General features: G+C 43.5%; 1 protein-coding gene across 1 annotated transcript; it reads right to left on the minus strand.

Moving 5' to 3' along the window:
- Positions 1-4,792: 4,792 nt before the first annotated feature.
- LOC149302286 (uncharacterized protein C2orf72 homolog) lies at positions 4,793-5,437 on the minus strand. The gene has a single exon (XM_089482397.1). It carries the CDS (start codon positions 5,435-5,437, stop codon positions 4,793-4,795), a length of 645 nt encoding a protein of 214 aa, XP_089338523.1.
- Positions 5,438-19,533: the final 14,096 nt, after the last annotated feature.

Raw genomic sequence — 19,533 nt, forward strand, 5'->3', positions numbered from 1 at the left:
ATAAATTCCTCTGGTTCCTCTTTAGTACCTCTTTTTCTAGAAGCTCAGAGCATTAGGTGAGTATGAGTGTCCCCCGGTGTTCTTCAGTGTTCAAAGTATAATGTGTATCTAAACATACATTTAAATAAAACACATTCTTGTCTTTACACCGGAACTCATTTCTAGTATATATTTTATATATATTATCGGATATGGTACTTTTTGTATTTTTTTGGATTTTGTTTTGTATCCAAGGAAAATACATTTGTAAACAGCAGATAATGACTAGATCCTTTTACCTTTGCGGATGTAGGTAGCCACCTGAATTATCCAAGGTGGCATTAACACGGTTACATGTGTTCCCGTAGCCCATGCTTCACACGTAACCAAGCCACACTTTCGGTCAAGGAGCTATAAATTTAGATCAGAATGAAACCAAAATCACTCCCACTTGGATTATCGTCTGATATAAAGCCAGGAACTGTCCACTTGGGTATTTATTAACGTGTGTTTTGTAAATTTCTGGCTTCCCACATTCAATTTCAAGTCACAAGGGTAGTAAATGAGCCAAGATAGCTCAGTACACATTACCTTGTACCTTATCTGATAGTGACCTTTTCCACTTTACAATAATCCATAAAATACCCGCATGGTGCAGTAACATTTAAGAAGGTGGTCAAACTTTTTTTTTTCTACGATACCTTTCCATACACCTGGCGGTGGTGGTGGTGCGTGTACCCTGCACAGTAATAGGGTCAGGGACAGACTGAAGCAGGTAGAAATTGTGTACCGGCCAAATATTAGCACACAAAAGCCAGCATCAAAGGGTAACAGCACCTAATCTTTACATTTTCTGTAGAAATCAAGTTTAAAACTTTTATGACACGCAAAGGGAAAAAATAAAGAACAGCTTAACATGACACAAACATTTAATGTGGTCGATCAATGAAGTGTACTGCTGATGTGCTAAACAGAAGTTTCAATGTCTATTGTTTTTAGCACATGTGAAACATTCTGAACCATCCTAATTTAATCAATTTAAAATACAGAACTTTGATTTTAAGAGTCATATGTATGAAATGCCAAACAAAAGGAGTACGAGATGCTCACCAAAAACAGAAAGACACTTCCATAGCCCGTTCTACGGCGCGTCCCCTCTTGGGAGCATCTCAAATTTTAGCTCTCATGCCATTACAGGGGAAAAATCTCCATCAACATATCAGTCTAGAACTGAAATGTGAAGCAAATTTCCTGTGCACAAGGGAACCAACAACCCCAGATGGACGTTTTGGCCTTCGTTGGCCTTGTCAGCGGAGTATGATTGGTATCCCTCTAGACATAAGAGAGCAAGGAGGACCATGCCTGGACTCACCTTTACACTTGGGGTGAACCCCAGGAGATCCTCAAAGGGTGAAATGCCATACAAAAAGAATGAGATGCTCACCAACAACAGACTACCGCTTTATAGCCCGCCCTACGGTGTGTCTCCAAATTTTAGCTCTCTTGTGCCATTGCAGAGGAAATGTCTACATATCAGTACGGCATATAGGCGTGAAGACAATTTCCACTATACCACCTTCACACCTGCCCATCACACGCATCTAGCAGCCTCCATGTTTCTACAAACCGCTCAAACACGTGCCTGAGATAAGCGCACATCCTCATTTCAGTTCCGGTTTTATTGCAAAGGAAAAAAAACACGTCTTTCAAAAGTGTATGTTTCCTAACTAGAAAATCCCCTGTAGGTAATTACCTAGAACCTTTTTTTTTTTTCCATTACCTTACCTATCTTGTGTGTGTGTGTAAAAGGCATATGCAGTACATCTATTATGAATTATATCACTTGTAATGAAACGATGATAGATTATTACAGACATAGGACGCTCAGATAACAATCAATCAGAGAAGAACTGTAAGGCAAATGTTCCAGATTATATGACGGCCAAGGATTTATTGATTCAAAGAGATAAAAACCACTGAGATTTACCAATCCCGCTATACTCTATGTCAGACCTGCTCCCAGAATATGCACAGGGGTCGTTAAAAACGCAGAACAGAAGTATACTTAGAAAGTCCCATTTTCCACCAGGTTGGCGATGCCAATACGCACGCACACAAAAGCAGAAATGGCGCCACATTTTTAACACGCTTGTTTTATTTGTAGCAGTGCTTGTAAAGCACCGTTTCAGACTTTACAGAATCAAGCTATAAACTGCATATTCATACATAGCAATGTACAAATAAACACGATAAGCCGCGGGTGCTCACATACGCAGATGAGTCACACCCACATCAATTGACCTTTGGATACCTGTGATAAAGCTGCATTCACACATCAAGTCTCTTTACTTTGATGCATTTACAAAACCTACTAACAGCGCAGAAAATTAAATGTCTCCTAAATTTCCTCCACCCTAACACATATATATATATATATACACACACACACACACACACACATACATACACACACCAGTAAAATCAAGGATTGGCCAAGGGGAGTAGTAGCCCAAAATAAGGGACAAGATGGCAGGAAGCCACCGTTGGCAAGTAAACTAAGCTCAAGAAAAATTATTGTAAAAACCTTAATTTTAATATACGTAAGTAGAGCTTAATAGGCAACTAACTTACTTTTATATACATTCTGCCTGAGCAGGCTTCCAACAGTGAGGATACAATAGCGCCTTATGGACGCTGATGGCTCATGTATGGTTTGGTTTGGTCTTTTAATTCAATCTTTTAAGATAACAAAATGTACAAACCTTTTACTGTAAGTAATGATTTTTCTAAGAGTAAAAAAAAAAAAAAAAAGGACCGTCTCTTTAATTTAAAGATAACCACAGTCACAGAAGGTGCAGCTCTGCATTAAAATATGATTCAATGATCACAACTGGACTACTCTAAAATAAAAAAATAATTGTGTAAGAAATGGGAGCTCAAGCAAGGTCAACGAAGACACGATGCCCCAAGCTTGAAAAGCAGCTTTAGCTACCGTTGAGAAACTTTTCAGATTTCAGTACAGTGTGTATTATAAAACAGTAAAGCACATTGTATACGGGATAATCTCACTAGGGCATGATCAGGATGAAAATCCTGTGTAGGAATCACAGTTCTACACGTCCATTCACATTCATACTGAAAACCAGCTAAATCTAAGAGAGACATAGATACACATCCGAAGCTCTGGTAGTAATAAGGCAGCAGGTGAATAGTTCTGGACATCTGATTTCTCCACGTTCGGGTGCCTTATTTTCAGTTGGCATACTCCATTGGAGTAAGACTTGGAATGCAGGAGAGCTGGATCAGGAGACCTAACACTGGCTCTACGCATCACTGCTATTCTTGGAATAGTCTCCATTCGGGTAATTCAAGACAGTCAGTGCAGTTCCTTCTTCGGGATTCTCTGTAACAACAGATGTTCAGCATTTAGTGGATCCATCCTGGCAAACAGATAAAAGTCCCCTACACCCAGCTTCTGCTCATCTTACCTTTGAGGACATGGTCTTTCTTTGTCCTCCGCCTGCACCAAGGAAAACAACGTAACAGAGGTTTCTGTTTCAGAGTCTTCTGTAAATCTGAGCAGGAACATACAGGAAGGTGTTAGACGCAGAATATCGTTCGACTTAATCATCCTTAGTGAAGCAGAAGCACACAATATACAAATACTTATCTACAAATATTGCCATAGCATGGATCCAGCAGCCAGGATAATAACTATAAATTGCAATATCTGGACAAGATGAGGTAAAAAAACGAGGTGAAGTAGAAACCAAATCAACTCAAGCTCTTCATGCCTAAGAGTTTATTCCTGGTGAGCATCTGTACTTTTTTCAAGTTGCTAGCGAGTTCTGCTCACCAGCTGCTGGATCAGCTCGTAGCTCTCCGCTGGTCGGCTTGGCCACCTGCATAGATTTACTCAAAGGTTTGGAGCAACAAGACCAAGTCAGAACTGACAATGTTGAGTCTCTCTAGCACTGATAAACAGTAGAGCTAGAGTAAAACTAGTACTCAATAGAAGATACCCTCAATCAAGTTAATTACTATTTTTGCCAGTAAATCTCTGCCAATTTTATCAACTGACATAGTAATTAATATGTTGTGTGGGGATTTTGTTTAATTTGTGCTGTTTTTTGAGTTGGGCTGTACTCAGCTGGCCTATAATGATGGCAATTGATATATTGCTATGTGATGTTTTTATCTCGAGTGCGCTCAGAAATGTGGAATAACTGTTTTTCTTTGGATGTATTGTAACAAAAAATAAATAAATAGGAAATAAAAGTAAAAAAAGAAAATACCCATAAAAAGAAACAAAAAACATTAATTCAGAGTTAAAAAAAACACACGGGATACAGTGAAACCAGCAAAAAAAGTGATTATCCTGTATATCCCCAGTATGAGTTTTGGAAGCAGATCCGTTTATCACTAGCCCCCCCCCCCCCACCCCCAGCCAAAAGGTGCTGGCCCTCCTCTAAAGGCACTTATTCAATCTTTAGACGATTTGGGGTCTTTATTTTTGTGTGCATTCATATGATTGTATCAGGTCATGCAATTACACACAAAGACCCCTTGTGTGCCAGTTTATATATGCACTTCATTTGATCTAATTAAATGATGGTGGGATGAATGGACACCACAGCTGATTAAATCATATGGCTAGTCATGTGCCTGAAATGAAACACAGATTTGGATGGGGGGGGAGCAGAGATGTCTGTAAAATGCACTGTAAATAACTTAACTCTTACTGACTCGTTTAATAGGCGATGATGTGAAGCGGTAAGAGTGGAGAAGTAGAGGCTCTCCGATGTATCGCACATTAGTAAATACTGACAGAGAAGACATTACCTGCTGCTGCTGCTGATAGAGCCTCGCACGCCAATCTCTGCACCTCTCTCCTGCTCTCCTCTTGCCCTTGGAGCAGTGCGGCTGCCCGGACCTCAGGCCAGCGGCCTCTCCCCGGAGTGAACACCGATCCGAGCAGGGCCAGCAGCAAAGAGACGTCGTGGCTCAGAGAAGCCAGACACCCAGCGGAGCCTCCCAGCTTCTGCTCCTCCGGGGTCCCCTCTTCCTCCTGTGCAGTCTCCCCCGCTCCATCCGGCTGCACGATGACCCCGATCACCGCACCTCCCCCCGGGGTGCGATCCTTCACATCACGCAGGATCTCTTTCAAACGCCGCTGTGACTCCCGGAGCCGGAGAGACTCTGCGCGGCACAGGAAAAACACCAGGCAAAAGCGCCGGGACCGCTGCCCTGCGGCAACCCCGGGCTCCTTCTCCTGAGGGACCACACAGCGCGGCGCTCCGTCTTCCTGCTCTTTGGGAAACAACGTACGCAGGAAACCCTCCAGCAGAGCCCGGCTCTCCACTCGCTGCCACAGCTCCCCGACCAGCAGCACCTTATCCGCACCACCGCAGCGCTCCAGCACCTCCTGGAACTGTCGCTCAGTGCAGTCCCGGGCCATGCTCCTCTAATCACCCGAGACTACCGGACCTGGTAGAAAAGCATACCAGTAACTGTCCTACACCTGAGCCGCTGCCCCGGTCCAAGCCAATGAAGGTACAGCCACCCGGCTGGATACTACGGCACTGTCCTGGCCCTCAGCCCCCTGCATCCTATTGGATGTCCGGTGACACGCCTCCACCCAGACCACGCCCAGTAGAGGCATCCGCCTTCCAGACAGCATAGGACGTTGTCATCGGGAGTACACGTTACCTGTCCCTGGCTCTATGTGTGGGCTGCGTGCGCTGCTCATTCATACTCACACACTGACCTTATACAAACACACACAGCATGAAGCATCCCGGTGATCAGTGATGACCTTGGCACAGTGACCTTACTGCATGCATTGCAAGCTCACCCGGTGTCACCTATTCAGAGAAGCACGTTTATTGTTAGCAGTTACTGTACACATCGGATGAACAGGAGATTACTTCTCTTAAGGAAATCCTTGTTATACCAGGAAATGCATGAAATGCTTTATGTTTACAGACATGCAAAACACCTGCAGTAATCATAAAAGATGTTTGAAGCAACTGCTGACGTAATAACATAAATAACTATAGGGTGTCTGTTGCGGCAAACACCATAAATCTGTCAAGAAACAGAGTAAATGACAACATGCAGAGAGGCGGGCTGTAAAACGCTTCGGCGTCTGTAAACAAATGTTCTTTCAAGTCATTTTCATTAGTTTCTTACAAAGGAGTATTTTTTTTACTCCGTTTTCTAGCGCTGTATGTTTTTAAAGTATGCGCTTTATGGCATAGGATATCCATGCGGTTCCTTTACATTTTCGTGGTGTTGCTTTTGCAAATACATTGAGGGAATTCTGAAACCCCCCAAACACATGTAACTAACAAGGGAACCCCCCCCCATACTTTGGCTGTTATTTTGTGGCCAATATACTTACCTCTGGTCAGCTCCAGTGCTGGCTTGGGAAACGGTGCAGGTGGGGTTTTGTAGGTTAGGACTTTAGGTCAGGGGTAGGCAGTCTTCGGCTCCCCAGATGTTGTAAACTACATCTCCCTTGATGCTTTGCCAGCATCATGACTGTAAGAGCATTATGGGAGATGTTGTCCACAACATCAGGAGAGCCGGATTGCCTGCCCCTGGGTTAGGTTAATATGCAGTCTTTTTTAATGGAAATGTCAGGGACTTGGGAACGTTAAACTATTCCTTTAACTATAAGAAAAATGCATCCATCCCACCACTATGCATCACACCATAGTTTATATCTGCCCTTTGAGCCAAGATATGACGTCATATCCAGGCATTCAACAGAGGATGGCGTAGTGGTGGGGATGGCTGGTGGCACTGCCTTGGGTTAGGTAACTCTAAAGGTAAATACGCTGTCACGGATCTGGCTAATCCGACCGACTACCTCCGCTGTCTTGTGCTCCCTTAGCCTGGGACACACACTTTCCCCGCTTCCCCAGTCACTAGCCGAGACTCAGTGTAGGGTAAAACCAAACTGATTTATTTTGGACACACAGAGCTGGATATATCCAGCAAAACACACATTAACATAAAATAAGATATTGGGACACAAACTGCCCCCTTAATCTGCCTCCCAGAGACAACAGGGGCAGTAACAGGATTAACAATTCAATGGGGGGGGGGGAGACTGATTTATACAACATATTAATGCACCATGGGGTGGAGGGGTCTGATATTAAATTAAAATAATGACGGTCACTCCCTGGTTGCGGATCCTGGCTGCCTGCCAGAGATAATCCCCTCAGCCAGTGATGAGGTGATGCTGCGGGGGGTAGACACAGAAGTCCTTATAAACCCAGGGCCCATAGTCAATAGGGAGGAGGCTGGCAGTCAGGCCTCTCCAGTGGTCCCAGTGATGGAGGCTTCCGTCACATACGCCACTGGGTGTAACGACTCAGACCTTAATCATGTCTTATGCCTATCGCATGTATGTTTAATTTCCCTTACTATTTTAATATTTACTGTATAATTTGCTGCTAAATTAGCATAGCACGTTTCCTGTGTCAGTTCACAGTTCCCACAGCTGGAACTGGTTCAAACAAAAATACATCCTAAACAACTGAGGGCATGTTAATGTTATTGTAATTATTTATAAATATATATATATATATATATATATATATATATATATATATACACACACACACATAAACACACACAACAGGATACATTGAGAGTGAGGCCACTCACCACATCTTGTCGTAGGGCAGTGGTGGATTATCCATCAGACACGTGTGTTGGGTGCAATACCAATTGTATAATTTACATTGTGTTTATTTGATGGACTTTCCATCCTGAGTGCACAAAGACAAGTCTGTCTCCAAATGGAGATGGAGTACATAATACTATGATAAGTCGCTTTGGACTTTTGTTTTGGTTCAATATCATATAACTTATTTTGAGGCTATCACAGCTCGTTGTCTCCTATGCGCATGTGAAGCTTACTTGTATTTGTTAATTCATTAACAAAGATAAATCTGGGAGCAGATATAACACACATATCACAACAGAAAACAAATACTCCTTCCGATCGGAAAACAAGTTCTAGATCCTGCTTGGCATCCATATTTTATGGACGTTGTATATACAGAAACAAGCAGCACAGTGTGCGTTGTGGATCTTCTTGTTACATCCAGGCAGGTATTATTTTCTGCAGGACCTGCCAGATCCGCATCCTGGTTCCTTGTATGGATAATCTGGCAAACGTTTTCCCATATATCAATGTCCCTGTAACACAGCTAGAAACATATGTGTGTGCACGTCATGCATCAGAGCTTGGTAGGTACAAAATAACAGTGATCGGAAAACTTGCTCGACGTGGTGTCTTGGAATCCAACTGGTACCATATACTCTGCCCCATGTATAGCACTCATGGGCTGACTTTCCAGTGATGACATATTGACCTACAGTTGGGAACTTGGCTGCATCCACATCTTACCTTAGGGACATAGTGGGCTCCATTCAGGCAGGTTGTATTTGTCTTGTATCAGTTTCAGTTCATATTAAGGGGATCTGGACACAGTTTACAGATAGCGTAATTTGCCCCGCTGGTATAAACATTAGACAGGGTTTAATGCATACACAGGATATTGCTTATTGTAAACATGCCACTCCCTAATATTGCAATTGCAAGGCAGATTGGGCTCACCATCAGCAATAGGCGGCCATGCAATACATTATGGGAACTGATATTTCCAGTACAAGACAGAAATCCCATTGTGCAAGATGATAAAGGGATGTTCTACCGTGGTTGTTGGACATCGGAGGAGATTAGGGTGACCACATTTTATTTCTGCCATTCAGGGACACACTATGGAGCGGATGAGATTACACACACAGGTGTATAATATATATATATAAATTCTCTCACTCATTCTCACTCTTTATTTGAATATTCTTACTACCCCTTTTCTCACTATCTACCTCTCCTCCCTTTTCTCACTATCTACCCCCTCTCCTCCCCTTCTCACTATCTACCCTCTCTCCTCCCCTTCTCTCCCTTCTTACTATCTACCCCCCCTCTCCTCCCCTTCTCACCATCTACCCTCTCCCCCTTTGTAGTTCACTCACCTTGTAGAAGTTCTGCGGTGGGAGCGCGAGGCCTCTGTCGTAATGAGAAGGTTCATGATTACAGGAAACTGCCTCTGCTACTTACCCCTGATCTTAATTCTATAACACCATATATAATGAATAAATATTAATGAAAATATTCTTATTTTAGTGATGTGTGTGACAGCTGCTTACTTGCAATTCAGAAGGAGACATGCTGGGTTAATGTGGGGTATACCCGTACTACCTTTATAGCCTTATATGCATTAGCATATGCTGTGCAAGACCTCATCTACATTAGACACCAGACAGAGTTATGCTGTTGTCTAAAGTGGGAAGCTGCAGTGTAATGAAAGTACTGTAAAGTTCTTAATCCAGGCTTCAGGGCTCTATACTTGTTTTATAAAGGGTGTGATTTAGGCCTTTACTGGAAGAAAACATAATAAATCAGTTTGATACTTGCCTAGATACAGTTTTATTAGAATGGCCTATTTTTTAAAGGTTTATATTAAATGTTATATACTGTATATACTGTATGTGAATCATTATGTGCATTCTTTCATTATTAGAGTTGGTGAAATTATAAGGGATGCAGTGGGTATTTTGGTGACTTGGCAGAAATTCTTATCTTCCTAACCAATTTCAAGCCATTTTCATGGAGGCTACTAGCTGGTCAGCAGTACGTGTGTACTTACTTTTTCACATATGGCTTCTCCATTTTTGCTTTATTTTTGTTGAATAAATCGTGACAGGGTGTTATATGTCATGTATTGCTCATCTGAGGTTGTAGTTACCTGTTTTTTAGACCTTCTAAGGAACAGATGGCTGTTATTATGTAGGATCTTTTTCACAGGACTGTAGATAAGGCTTGTAGTTCACTTATCCTTCTAGCTGAGATGATGGCTATTAAGAAAACTAAATTATGTCTTCTGTAGTAGTTGGAAAGAGGGGTGGTGGCTGTCAAGCTAGCAAAGACTAGATTAATATACTCTGCATGAGAAACCCCGGACACGCAGGCAGAGGATCGGTGTGGATCCTTAGACATCCTTACCAGTTCTGAAAGGCAGACTCTCCCTGGGCAATCTGGAGCAATTAGGATGAAGAAAGCACTGTGACAGGGCCAGGCTAGCTGGCTCATATGTCATATGAAGTTTAGCCGGGTCACGGAGCACTTTTGTGTCCGGTTCCGTATACCGTGACCCGGTAATATATTATATTGTGTTTATTGTGTAACCGGCCCAGAGACTGATGTGGATTCAGCCCCAGCCTTCAAAGAGACAATCCTATAATCTGGCTGGGGCTCTTAATCAGCCAGCACAGCCCTGTCTGCCCAGACGGCACCCGCACTACAGGGGGGATAACACAGGTGAGGGAACCCATTGTATTCTGTAATCCCCTCACCTGATACATCCCCTGTATACTGATGGGATTTGTGATGGGATGTGGCTGATGGGATTGGGGGTTGGGTTCGGTACACATTGCATTGAGATTGTAGAAAGTTCTGTGTGTTTGTAATAAAGAGAGTTCTTCTTGGTTTACTACGAATGGTGGTCTGGATGATCCGTGGGTAGCTGAGTGCTATCCGTATGAGGGACTGACTGGTGATTCCTCAGCCCTCAAACAGGGGGACCCAGCCTTGGGTACGGTGACCCTGTAACATTGGTTGGCAGCGGTGGGAAGAATCCCACGACTTGGGTGAAATCCAAACCACCAACTGGGATTGCAGATGAGAGACACCAAGAGAGCTCCTGGAGGTTTGTAGCAAAGGAAAGGCTACTCTGATTGCGGACTGCAGAGAGATGGACCGGCACCAGGATGCCCCAGAGGAGAGCCTCGGACTGAGTGCTCTACAAAAGAACATTCTATGGCACTTATCCCTGTACCCAGGAGGGGCTACATCGGAGCAAGTGACGGCGGTGATTAAAATGTGTCACCAGGAACTGAGCCAGAGTGGGTCTGTATCTCCCAGACTAGGGGAACAGACCACCAAAATATCATACCAGGATATCCAACCCTTCCGAGAACCAGAGGATGAGACAGACCAGGTTACAGCCGAGGTGTGTGAGCTGGAACACCAGCAGAGGCAGTTAGAGTCTGCGCCTGCAGATTGGAGGGATGATTTCTCCCATCCCCACTTCGAATCGTACTGGGCACAGTACTGGACAATGTGGGATCTACGAGTTCCACCCCTGGGGGAGAACCCGTTGCCGGAGTGGGAAGAAGAATTGAGAGGTCTCATATATGCAGAGCTCGACCTCCAGAGCCGCTACCAGGGATTCTCCCAACAGTTAGCAGGTGAAGACCACAGCGACCCTCTGATGCTGTATAGCCCCGTCGACCCAGGACTGATATATGATGCCTTCCAATTTGACTCGTCCTTCGGAAGCCCCTGCCAGTACCGCAGGGATACAATCTGGGACAACCGTGCAGAAGTCCTGGTTTATGCTATTCCCCCCGAGCTGGAGGCTGTTATGGATTGCCTGGTCCAAGAGGAATGGCAGCTCGAGAGGGACTATAAAGAATTGCTGTGGAGAGTGGAGCTCCAGGAGTTACAAGGAGACTGGGAGCATGGTACTACAACTTACGGGAGTGGGACCGAGGTCCTCCTCACCTACTCCATTGCCCCTGTCCTGGCGAGAAGAACCGAGTTCCTCGCCAGCAAGAAGAAGCGGAGGAGGAAGCCAAAAGCTCCGACCCAAGTCCTCACCAACAACCCTGGCTGCTCTACCCCGGCAGAAGAGATGACTGTCCCCACCGCCCGAGTAAGTGGCACAACCCCCCTCACCAAACCCCTAGCTATGCCCGTAGAAGCCAGTGCCCCAGACTGTCCCCCTGATTTCCAGAGTGTCCTGGAAGAAGCCCAGGTCACTGCCCCAGAGGTTCCCTATGAAGTCCCCGGTGACCCGGTAGAGGCACCATTCCCCGACCTAGCGAGGGCGCCAGAGGGGCTGCAGAGTTCCCTGGGTCCTTTCAGTAGCCTGGCGCAGGCCCTGGTTCCTATCCCTGTGTTCTCCGAAGTGTTCTCCGATTCCCTGAGTATCCTGGGAGAAGCCCAGGTCCCTATCCCTATGTATCCCCCTTGTCTCCCTGAGATTACCGCAGAGCTGTTTGGTTCTGCGTGCGCCCATGAGAATACCTGTGACCTGAGAGAGGTACCGGCTCCTGAACTAGTAAGGACGCCGAAGGGGCTGTGTACTTTCCTAGGTCCTTCCGGTGACCTAATACAGGCACCAGGTCTAGTCTCCGAAGTGATCCCTGGTTCCCCAAGTGTCCTGGTAGAAGCCCAGGTCACTGTCCCAGAGTGTTCCTCTGACTCTCCGCGTGCCCAGGCAGAGGCACCTGTCCCAGAGAGGAAGATCGAGGGTCTGCTTAACCCTCCCGGTGGTCCAGTATTGGCACCTGTCCCTGCCCCGGAGTATTCCCCTGGGTCCCCTGAGTACCTCGCAGAGCTGCTTAGCTCGCCCAATAACCCTGTAAGGGCACCTGTTCCTGTCCCAGAGTGTCCCCTAGGTCACTCCAGTGTCCCGGTAGAGGCCTCGCTTACTACCTCTACGTGTTTCCCTGGTTCCCCGAGTGCCCCCGGCCCGATCAGCAGGGTTTTCTTTCCATGCAACCACCCTGGCCTGGCAGCTGCCCCAGACTCAGTTCCCAAGACTAGGGAGCAAGAGTCCCCACGTGCCCCTGTTACCCCGGTGAGGGGGATAGCCATGTGCCCCCGGCTGAGCTGGGACCGTCCTCCAATTCACAGAGGACTACTGACTATCCTTTTGGGCAACCAGGGCCCTAGCCCACCTTCAATGGATGATTCTGACAAAGGGGGCCATGAACTAAGGCCTGCACCTTTGAACTTTGTCCACTCGGACAGCCTGCAGCAGACCCGTGTGGATCTGCCTGGTCTGCCGGACCGTTGGTCAAGGGGGAGAACTGTGACAGGGCCAGGCTAGCTGGCTCATATGTCATATGAAGTTTAGCCGGGTCACGGAGCACTTTTGTGTCCGGTTCCGTATACCGTGACCCGGTAATATATTATATTGTGTTTATTGTGTAACCGGCCCAGAGACTGATGTGGATTCAGCCCCAGCCTTCAAAGAGACAATCCTATAATCTGGCTGGGGCTCTTAATCAGCCAGCACAGCCCTGTCTGCCCAGACGGCACCCGCACTACAGGGGGATAACACAGGTGAGAGAACCCATTGTATTCTGTAATCCCCTCACCTGATACATCCCCTGTATACTGATGGGATTTGTGATGGGATGTGGCTGATGGGATTGGGGGTTGGGTTCGGTACACATTGCATTGAGATTGTAGAAAGTTCTGTGTGTTTGTAATAAAGAGAGTTCTTCTTGGTTTACTACGAATGGTGGTCTGGATGATCCGTGGATAGCTGAGTGCTATCCGTATGAGGGACTGACTGGTGATTCCTCAGCCCTCAAACAGGGGGACCCAGCCTTGGGTACGGTGACCCTGTAACAAGCACCTTCTCCCTGATGTGTCCGTATAACTGGAGACCAGAGGGAGTGGTGGAAATACATAGCCGCATAAACTCCAGGAGTGGGAAAAGGTGTCTATTCCTTCTGGATTCCCTAACGAACACAGATCTATGTCTGGCTGTCCCGACTTGCTGCATACAAGTACAAATACCTTCGAGTTCAAGCTCCATTCACTTAGAAGAACCTGGTGATGGCTCAGAAAATCTGCAGTCGTATTTAAAACACTTTGAAGTTGGACTGCTGTCAGACTTTCCAAGAAGATTTCAGCCCAACAGAGAAAAACCTCCATTAAAGTACTCAGACTTGTGCCTCCTTGTCAGTTTATATATGCAACCACTGTTCTGTGTGGGTATGTTAGTGTTTGTGAGTATTTTAGTATAAGAACATGTATCTTTGGGTGTGTTAGGGTATGTTAGTATGGGTGTCAGAGTATGCTAGCGAACTAGTGTTTGTGTGGGTATTTTATTATTTGAACATTTATCTTTGGGTATGTTAGCGTGTGAAATGTATCTTTGCCTGGGTATGTTAGTGTGAGTTCCTGGGTATGTCTGTGAGTATGTGGATAGTGTGAGAGCATAAGTGTGTATGTCAAAGTAACCCAATTAAATTATCACACAAAGGCCAAAAAAAATTTAAACTTAGCCTAACCAATGAAATAGAAACCTTGTTCAATGAAAACAGTGTAAATATTGACTCTGTAAACGTTGTCTCAGATTTTGTTTTATGATGCTTGTTTACTTTGTCTAGCGCTCTGTCAAATATTTGAAATTGTAGTCTCTTAGCCTAAATGTCCACAGGGTAAGAAAGATACTGCATCTCTCCATTTTTCATGGTAGTTAATAGCAAAAGAAATATTCCCAAATAATATATATTGTGTATTGAGGTGTATTTATTGATGGATGCCCTAGACCTAACCAATGGCAGCATCCTTCCAGTGATACACACAGTCACACACGCACACACACACACGTTACCGACTCGTTTGGACATACAGTGGAAAGTGCCAGGATATAATGTCATATCTCAGGGTTCTTCATGTCTGAATGTCCTACACCACTAGGTCATATGTGAATCTGACGCTGAAAGCATCACACATCTTATTATTTTCTTCTTTTACTCTATTCATATTTACCAGCTCACATATCCACCAAGTGCATAGTCTGGAGATTTTGTGCAAATGATCTTTAATTTCCCACCATCCTTCAGCAAAGATTACACTGCAGTCATAATGCAAGCCCAAGTAAGGAATTGTATCATGCTTCTTAGACTGTCTGTTGTTTTAGTAAACTGCTCATGAATCTCTAGTTGTAAGATTATTTTATAACCTTGTGGTTGATCTGTAGTTATGATCGCAAATAATATAGAGTGAAGCAGCAGTGTAAAATGTGACAGTAGTTTATTTTCATATTGCTGATGTATGTAGGCCTCGTGTCTAGGGTAAAGGGGCAATTTTGTGTCCCTGACAGCCCCACAAAGGAAGAATGCAACTTCATGGGTTGCACCCCCTAAGTGACCAGACCTTTTTTTTGCTATTTTTAGCATGTCATTGTTCAACCATAATCCCTCTTTTCAATGTTTAGGGTACTCACACGAATGATGTTTTTTAGGGCTTTCTCCTTCGAGCATTTTTTTGCAAAGTCTGTCATTTATTATGAATACTATGTCAAGAAACAATAAAAAATGTTTAAAAAGAATTCTTCCTAATTTTCATTAGGTTCAGGCTTTTTTCATTAATCCAGTGTAACCAGCAGCTCGGGCCAAGAGCCGTTACAACGGATTGGTTAGCAGGAAGCTAGTTCATCTACCGGCAGGGAAATGCCTCTGCCGGTGCAAAAACCATAGGACATTCTATTTTGTCATCAGTCCTCAAGGGCCTGTATTATAGCTCTGCAGCTGCCCTCTATCTTGCCACTAGTTTCTTGCCACTGATGAACTACTTTAAAAAGCTAATTTTGATACAAATTTAAATGTTTTAGTTTCATTTTAGTTGTTATGTCAAAAGTCTATATATATATATATATATATATATATCTATGTATATACCGTATTGCCCAATTATAGGCCGCACCCTTATACTTTGGTGCTATTTTAAAGAAACAATACACATTGGTGAAATAGTAAAACAGTATTTTATCTAATGAACAGGAATGTGTATTTTAACATTTTTGTATCCCCTTAATTCATAATGCACCTTACTTGTAGATATGCCACTCTGCCCCTCCTAAAATGCTTTATACTCCCAGATATGCCTTATAGCCCTATATGCCACTCTTTCCCTAGATTTGTCCCCAGTGCTCCTGGTGTCTAGTGGGGGCAGCCGGTGGATGTCTGTGCGGTGCATGTAGACAACCTCTGCTGTTGCCTGTCGCTTCCGCCGGGGCTTCTATGATGGAGCACCGGAAGGTTATGTCACGCCGACTGTCAGTCATAGAAGCCCTGGCAGAAGCGCCGGCAGCAGCGGAGGTTGTGTTCCCCGGCTGCCAGAGGGTTAGATCCAGGGCTAAATGAAAGAGAAAAAAATGAAAACACCTGCCCAGTGCCCGGTACTGCATGTCCCAGACGTCGGGCCATACGAATTGCAACCCCCCACTTTAAACACTTAAATTAGGGGGGAAAAAGTGCAGCATATTATCGGGCCGATACAGTATATATATATAGAAACTGTGTTAACCATATAAAGGGGAATTTTTTTTATTGCTTTAAAAATAAGCCTTGCAATACTGTCAATTGTTTTATTTAAATAGGTAACATTTACCCAAATCTGCAAATCTTTAGACCATTCTTTTCAGTTTAGAAAATATGACTAAAAAATCATCAATTGAATTGCTTAAGTGAGGTTGTTACAACTGTTCTGTAGGTAGTCTTATTTTTTTTTTTAGCACTACCATTCTTAATTTAATAATTGCCAGCATGAGTTTAGACAGGCCATTGAATCGCTAACCATGCATTTTTAATCTCTGTTAAATGCAATTGTTTTGCAACATCCATTGATTACAATACCACAAATCCACATCAATTACATTACATTTTAGCTGAAAGTGTGCTTTTTAATATTACTGGCATAAGGGGCTTGAGGGTAGTCAAGGTTTGTTTTTTTTTTACGTGTGGTGCTAGGGCAACAGCATGGTAAGGCAATTTATAAGAAAAAATATATATATTTTTTTTAATTTTGTTTTTTTCATTTTTCCCACTGTGATGTCACAGTGACATCACTGAGCTCCTACATTTATTTTTATTTATTTATAATTTGTTTAAAAAATACTTTTTTTTTTTTTTTGCTTTTCCCATTTCTTAAAATCTCCCCAGCACTAATCGCACTGTGATCAGCAATGCATGTGATCAGCCAGCAGAGGGCGCAATCGGAGATCCCAGGAGGGTCTTTTCCTCAAATGTCCTTCTGGAAGGTGTCAGCATTGACAATCTACGGGAATGGCATGTCCGATGTCTTGTATAAAGGTGTATTGGCCTTTGTGCCGTTACACTCAATTTGTCAGCTGAGCCCTGCTTATAGGGGCAGACCTGGCTGTCAACACAAAAAACGTATGATGTACAGGTACATCCAAGGGGCATCTTACCTCGTCTTTTATGCATGTACCTGTAAGTCTATAGGGTTGCAAGGGGTTAAAGTAGCAGAGTAGATAGAGCAGTAGACGTAGCCTTTATAGATTTCAGTGACGCATTTGACACCGTCTCTCGTAGAAGTCTTATAAATAAATTGCCTTGTCTGGATGTTAAAATAGATGAATGGTTGAGTGACAGAAGTAGAAAGGTTGTAGTTCATGGTGCATTCAGAGAAAGGTCTTAACTCAAGGCTCAGCAACAGGGTAGACATTCCTGGTAGAACAAGACAAATGGCTAGTGAATTAAGTAAATTAAAAGAATTATCACAAATGCAGTAGTTGCAGTTTAAACTTGATAATTAAGATGTAAAACCCAGAAGGCAAAACATAGCATTGGGGGCTCTTTTCTGTCAGCGACAACAGGAGAGATACCTCTGAGCAACGGGCTTAAAGCAGGTCACTCAAAAACACATTTGAAGAAGCAAGAAGGGTGCTGGGTTGTATAGCGAGAGACATTAGTAGCAGGAAGAGGGAAGGGCGTTCCGGCGCTTTATAGATCTCTGTTCTAGCCTCACCTAGAGTATTGTGTACAGTTCCTCACCTACAGGATATTTACATTCTGGAAAGAGTTCAAAGGAGAGCTACAAAAGGCTTGCAGGATAACATTACCAGGAAAGACTGAGCCATCTCAATACGTCCAGGACCTTCAGATGTAACCATAAAATACAGAATAATTACGGTCTAGATTTCTACCAGATATATAGATTAACATGTGGGAAAAGAGGCATACATCGTATATACAGATTCAACTCTGTTGAGAACATTTAACAACCCACATCTCTGGGAGATATCCAGTCCATAATTATATTTTATGGTACAAATAAGGTGCTCTACATTCATATACTGTATTTTCTATCTGGATTTGAGAAAGTTTTCAGATTGAGGAGAGTATTTCCATTTTTGGGTTATATTGTTTTGTTTTTTTGGTTTGCAATAGATATTGTCTCAATATGTACGGCTTGGAGGAAAAAAAGAGTAAGGATTTAAATACATCAAGGGATTTAACAAAGTACAGGAGGAAGTTAATTTAAAAGGAGAAACGTTGGACATGATCTAAAACTAGAGGGTCAGACAGATGTAGCGTAGGGAAGCTTTACATTACTGAGAGGGGGGTACATAAGTGGAACAGCCTCTCAGCAGAAGTCGTAAAGGCTAACAGCAAAGGGATTTTAAAAATGCATGTCATGATAAAAAATAGCTTTTACCCACACTAATCTTGTTGCCAGTGTTGGCACAGGATGAAACGGACAGTCCAGTTATGCGAGCGTGTGGCATTTGGCCACTTCCTGTTGCCGTACCAGAGAGAATGGTGTACTGACCACCGTTTGTCAGAAAGTTGTTGCCAATGTTTTGCACAGATATTTCACATCCAAGACTAATCTTTATTAACCTGTTTTAACCTCTTCACGATTAAGGGTACATTTTAAGCATTTCTACATTTGTTAAACCATGATTCCGTTTTTTTTCTTCCTAGTGTACCCAAATTGTATATTTTTATTATTTTAAGGACAAGTAGGGCTTTTGTTTGATACCACTTTTAAATGTATGGTTTAACATTTAATATGACTATTTAAAAACGCAACAAAAATCAATTGTTTTCGTACAATTGCCCCAAGCTAGTTGGCAAGAATTCCCTTGTAATACACTGCCTTCATTTTAGATATAACTCATATAAATTACTTTTCTGCCATCTGTAGGGAAAACATCAACTGTGCATTTCCATCAGGATAGTCTGCTCAGTATGCTGTTTGTTAATAGCAAAGAACCCTAAACAAAACAAAAAAAAAAAAGTATTTCTGAAAAGATGACAAACAGGGAAGGTAAATTGAGAATTAATTCTCTGCACTTTTTTTTTTTGGGGGGGGGGGGTTGCAACCATTAAGTCCAGGGGCACACAGAGACAAATAGCCCAGTAAAGACATTGGGCTGTATAGGATTTCAATGACACAAAATAACTTGAGCAACATAATAGGGCTGCAACTAATGATTATTTTCATAATCGATTAGTTGGCCAATTATTTTTTTGATTAATCAGAAATATTTTTAAATTTTTTGTTTATTTCAAATAGTTTAATGAACACACTGCATGTTCAAAACAAACGGCAGAATAAAAAACTGAGAAAACTGCATTTCTTGTTTTTATTTCCCAACGTCCCCCCCACCCCGTTATGCACATTTGAGCCCAGGCTCTTCCTCCCAGATATGCCTTATACCCCCATGACATGCCACTGCCCTCTGATATGCCTTACACCCCCCCAAATATGCCTTTTAAACCCCCCCAATATGCCATAGTGCCCTCTGATATGCCTTATACCCCCAATATGCTACCATGCCCCCTGATATGCCTTATACCCCCCTATGCCACCATACCCAATATGCCTTATACCCCACTATGACACCAAGC

The sequence above is a fragment of the Sceloporus occidentalis genome, unplaced genomic scaffold (assembly GCF_023333645.1).
Source record: "Sceloporus occidentalis isolate IW3139 unplaced genomic scaffold, rSceOcc1.0.p SCAF_19, whole genome shotgun sequence".
Classification (NCBI taxonomy): Eukaryota; Metazoa; Chordata; class Lepidosauria; order Squamata; family Phrynosomatidae; genus Sceloporus; species Sceloporus occidentalis.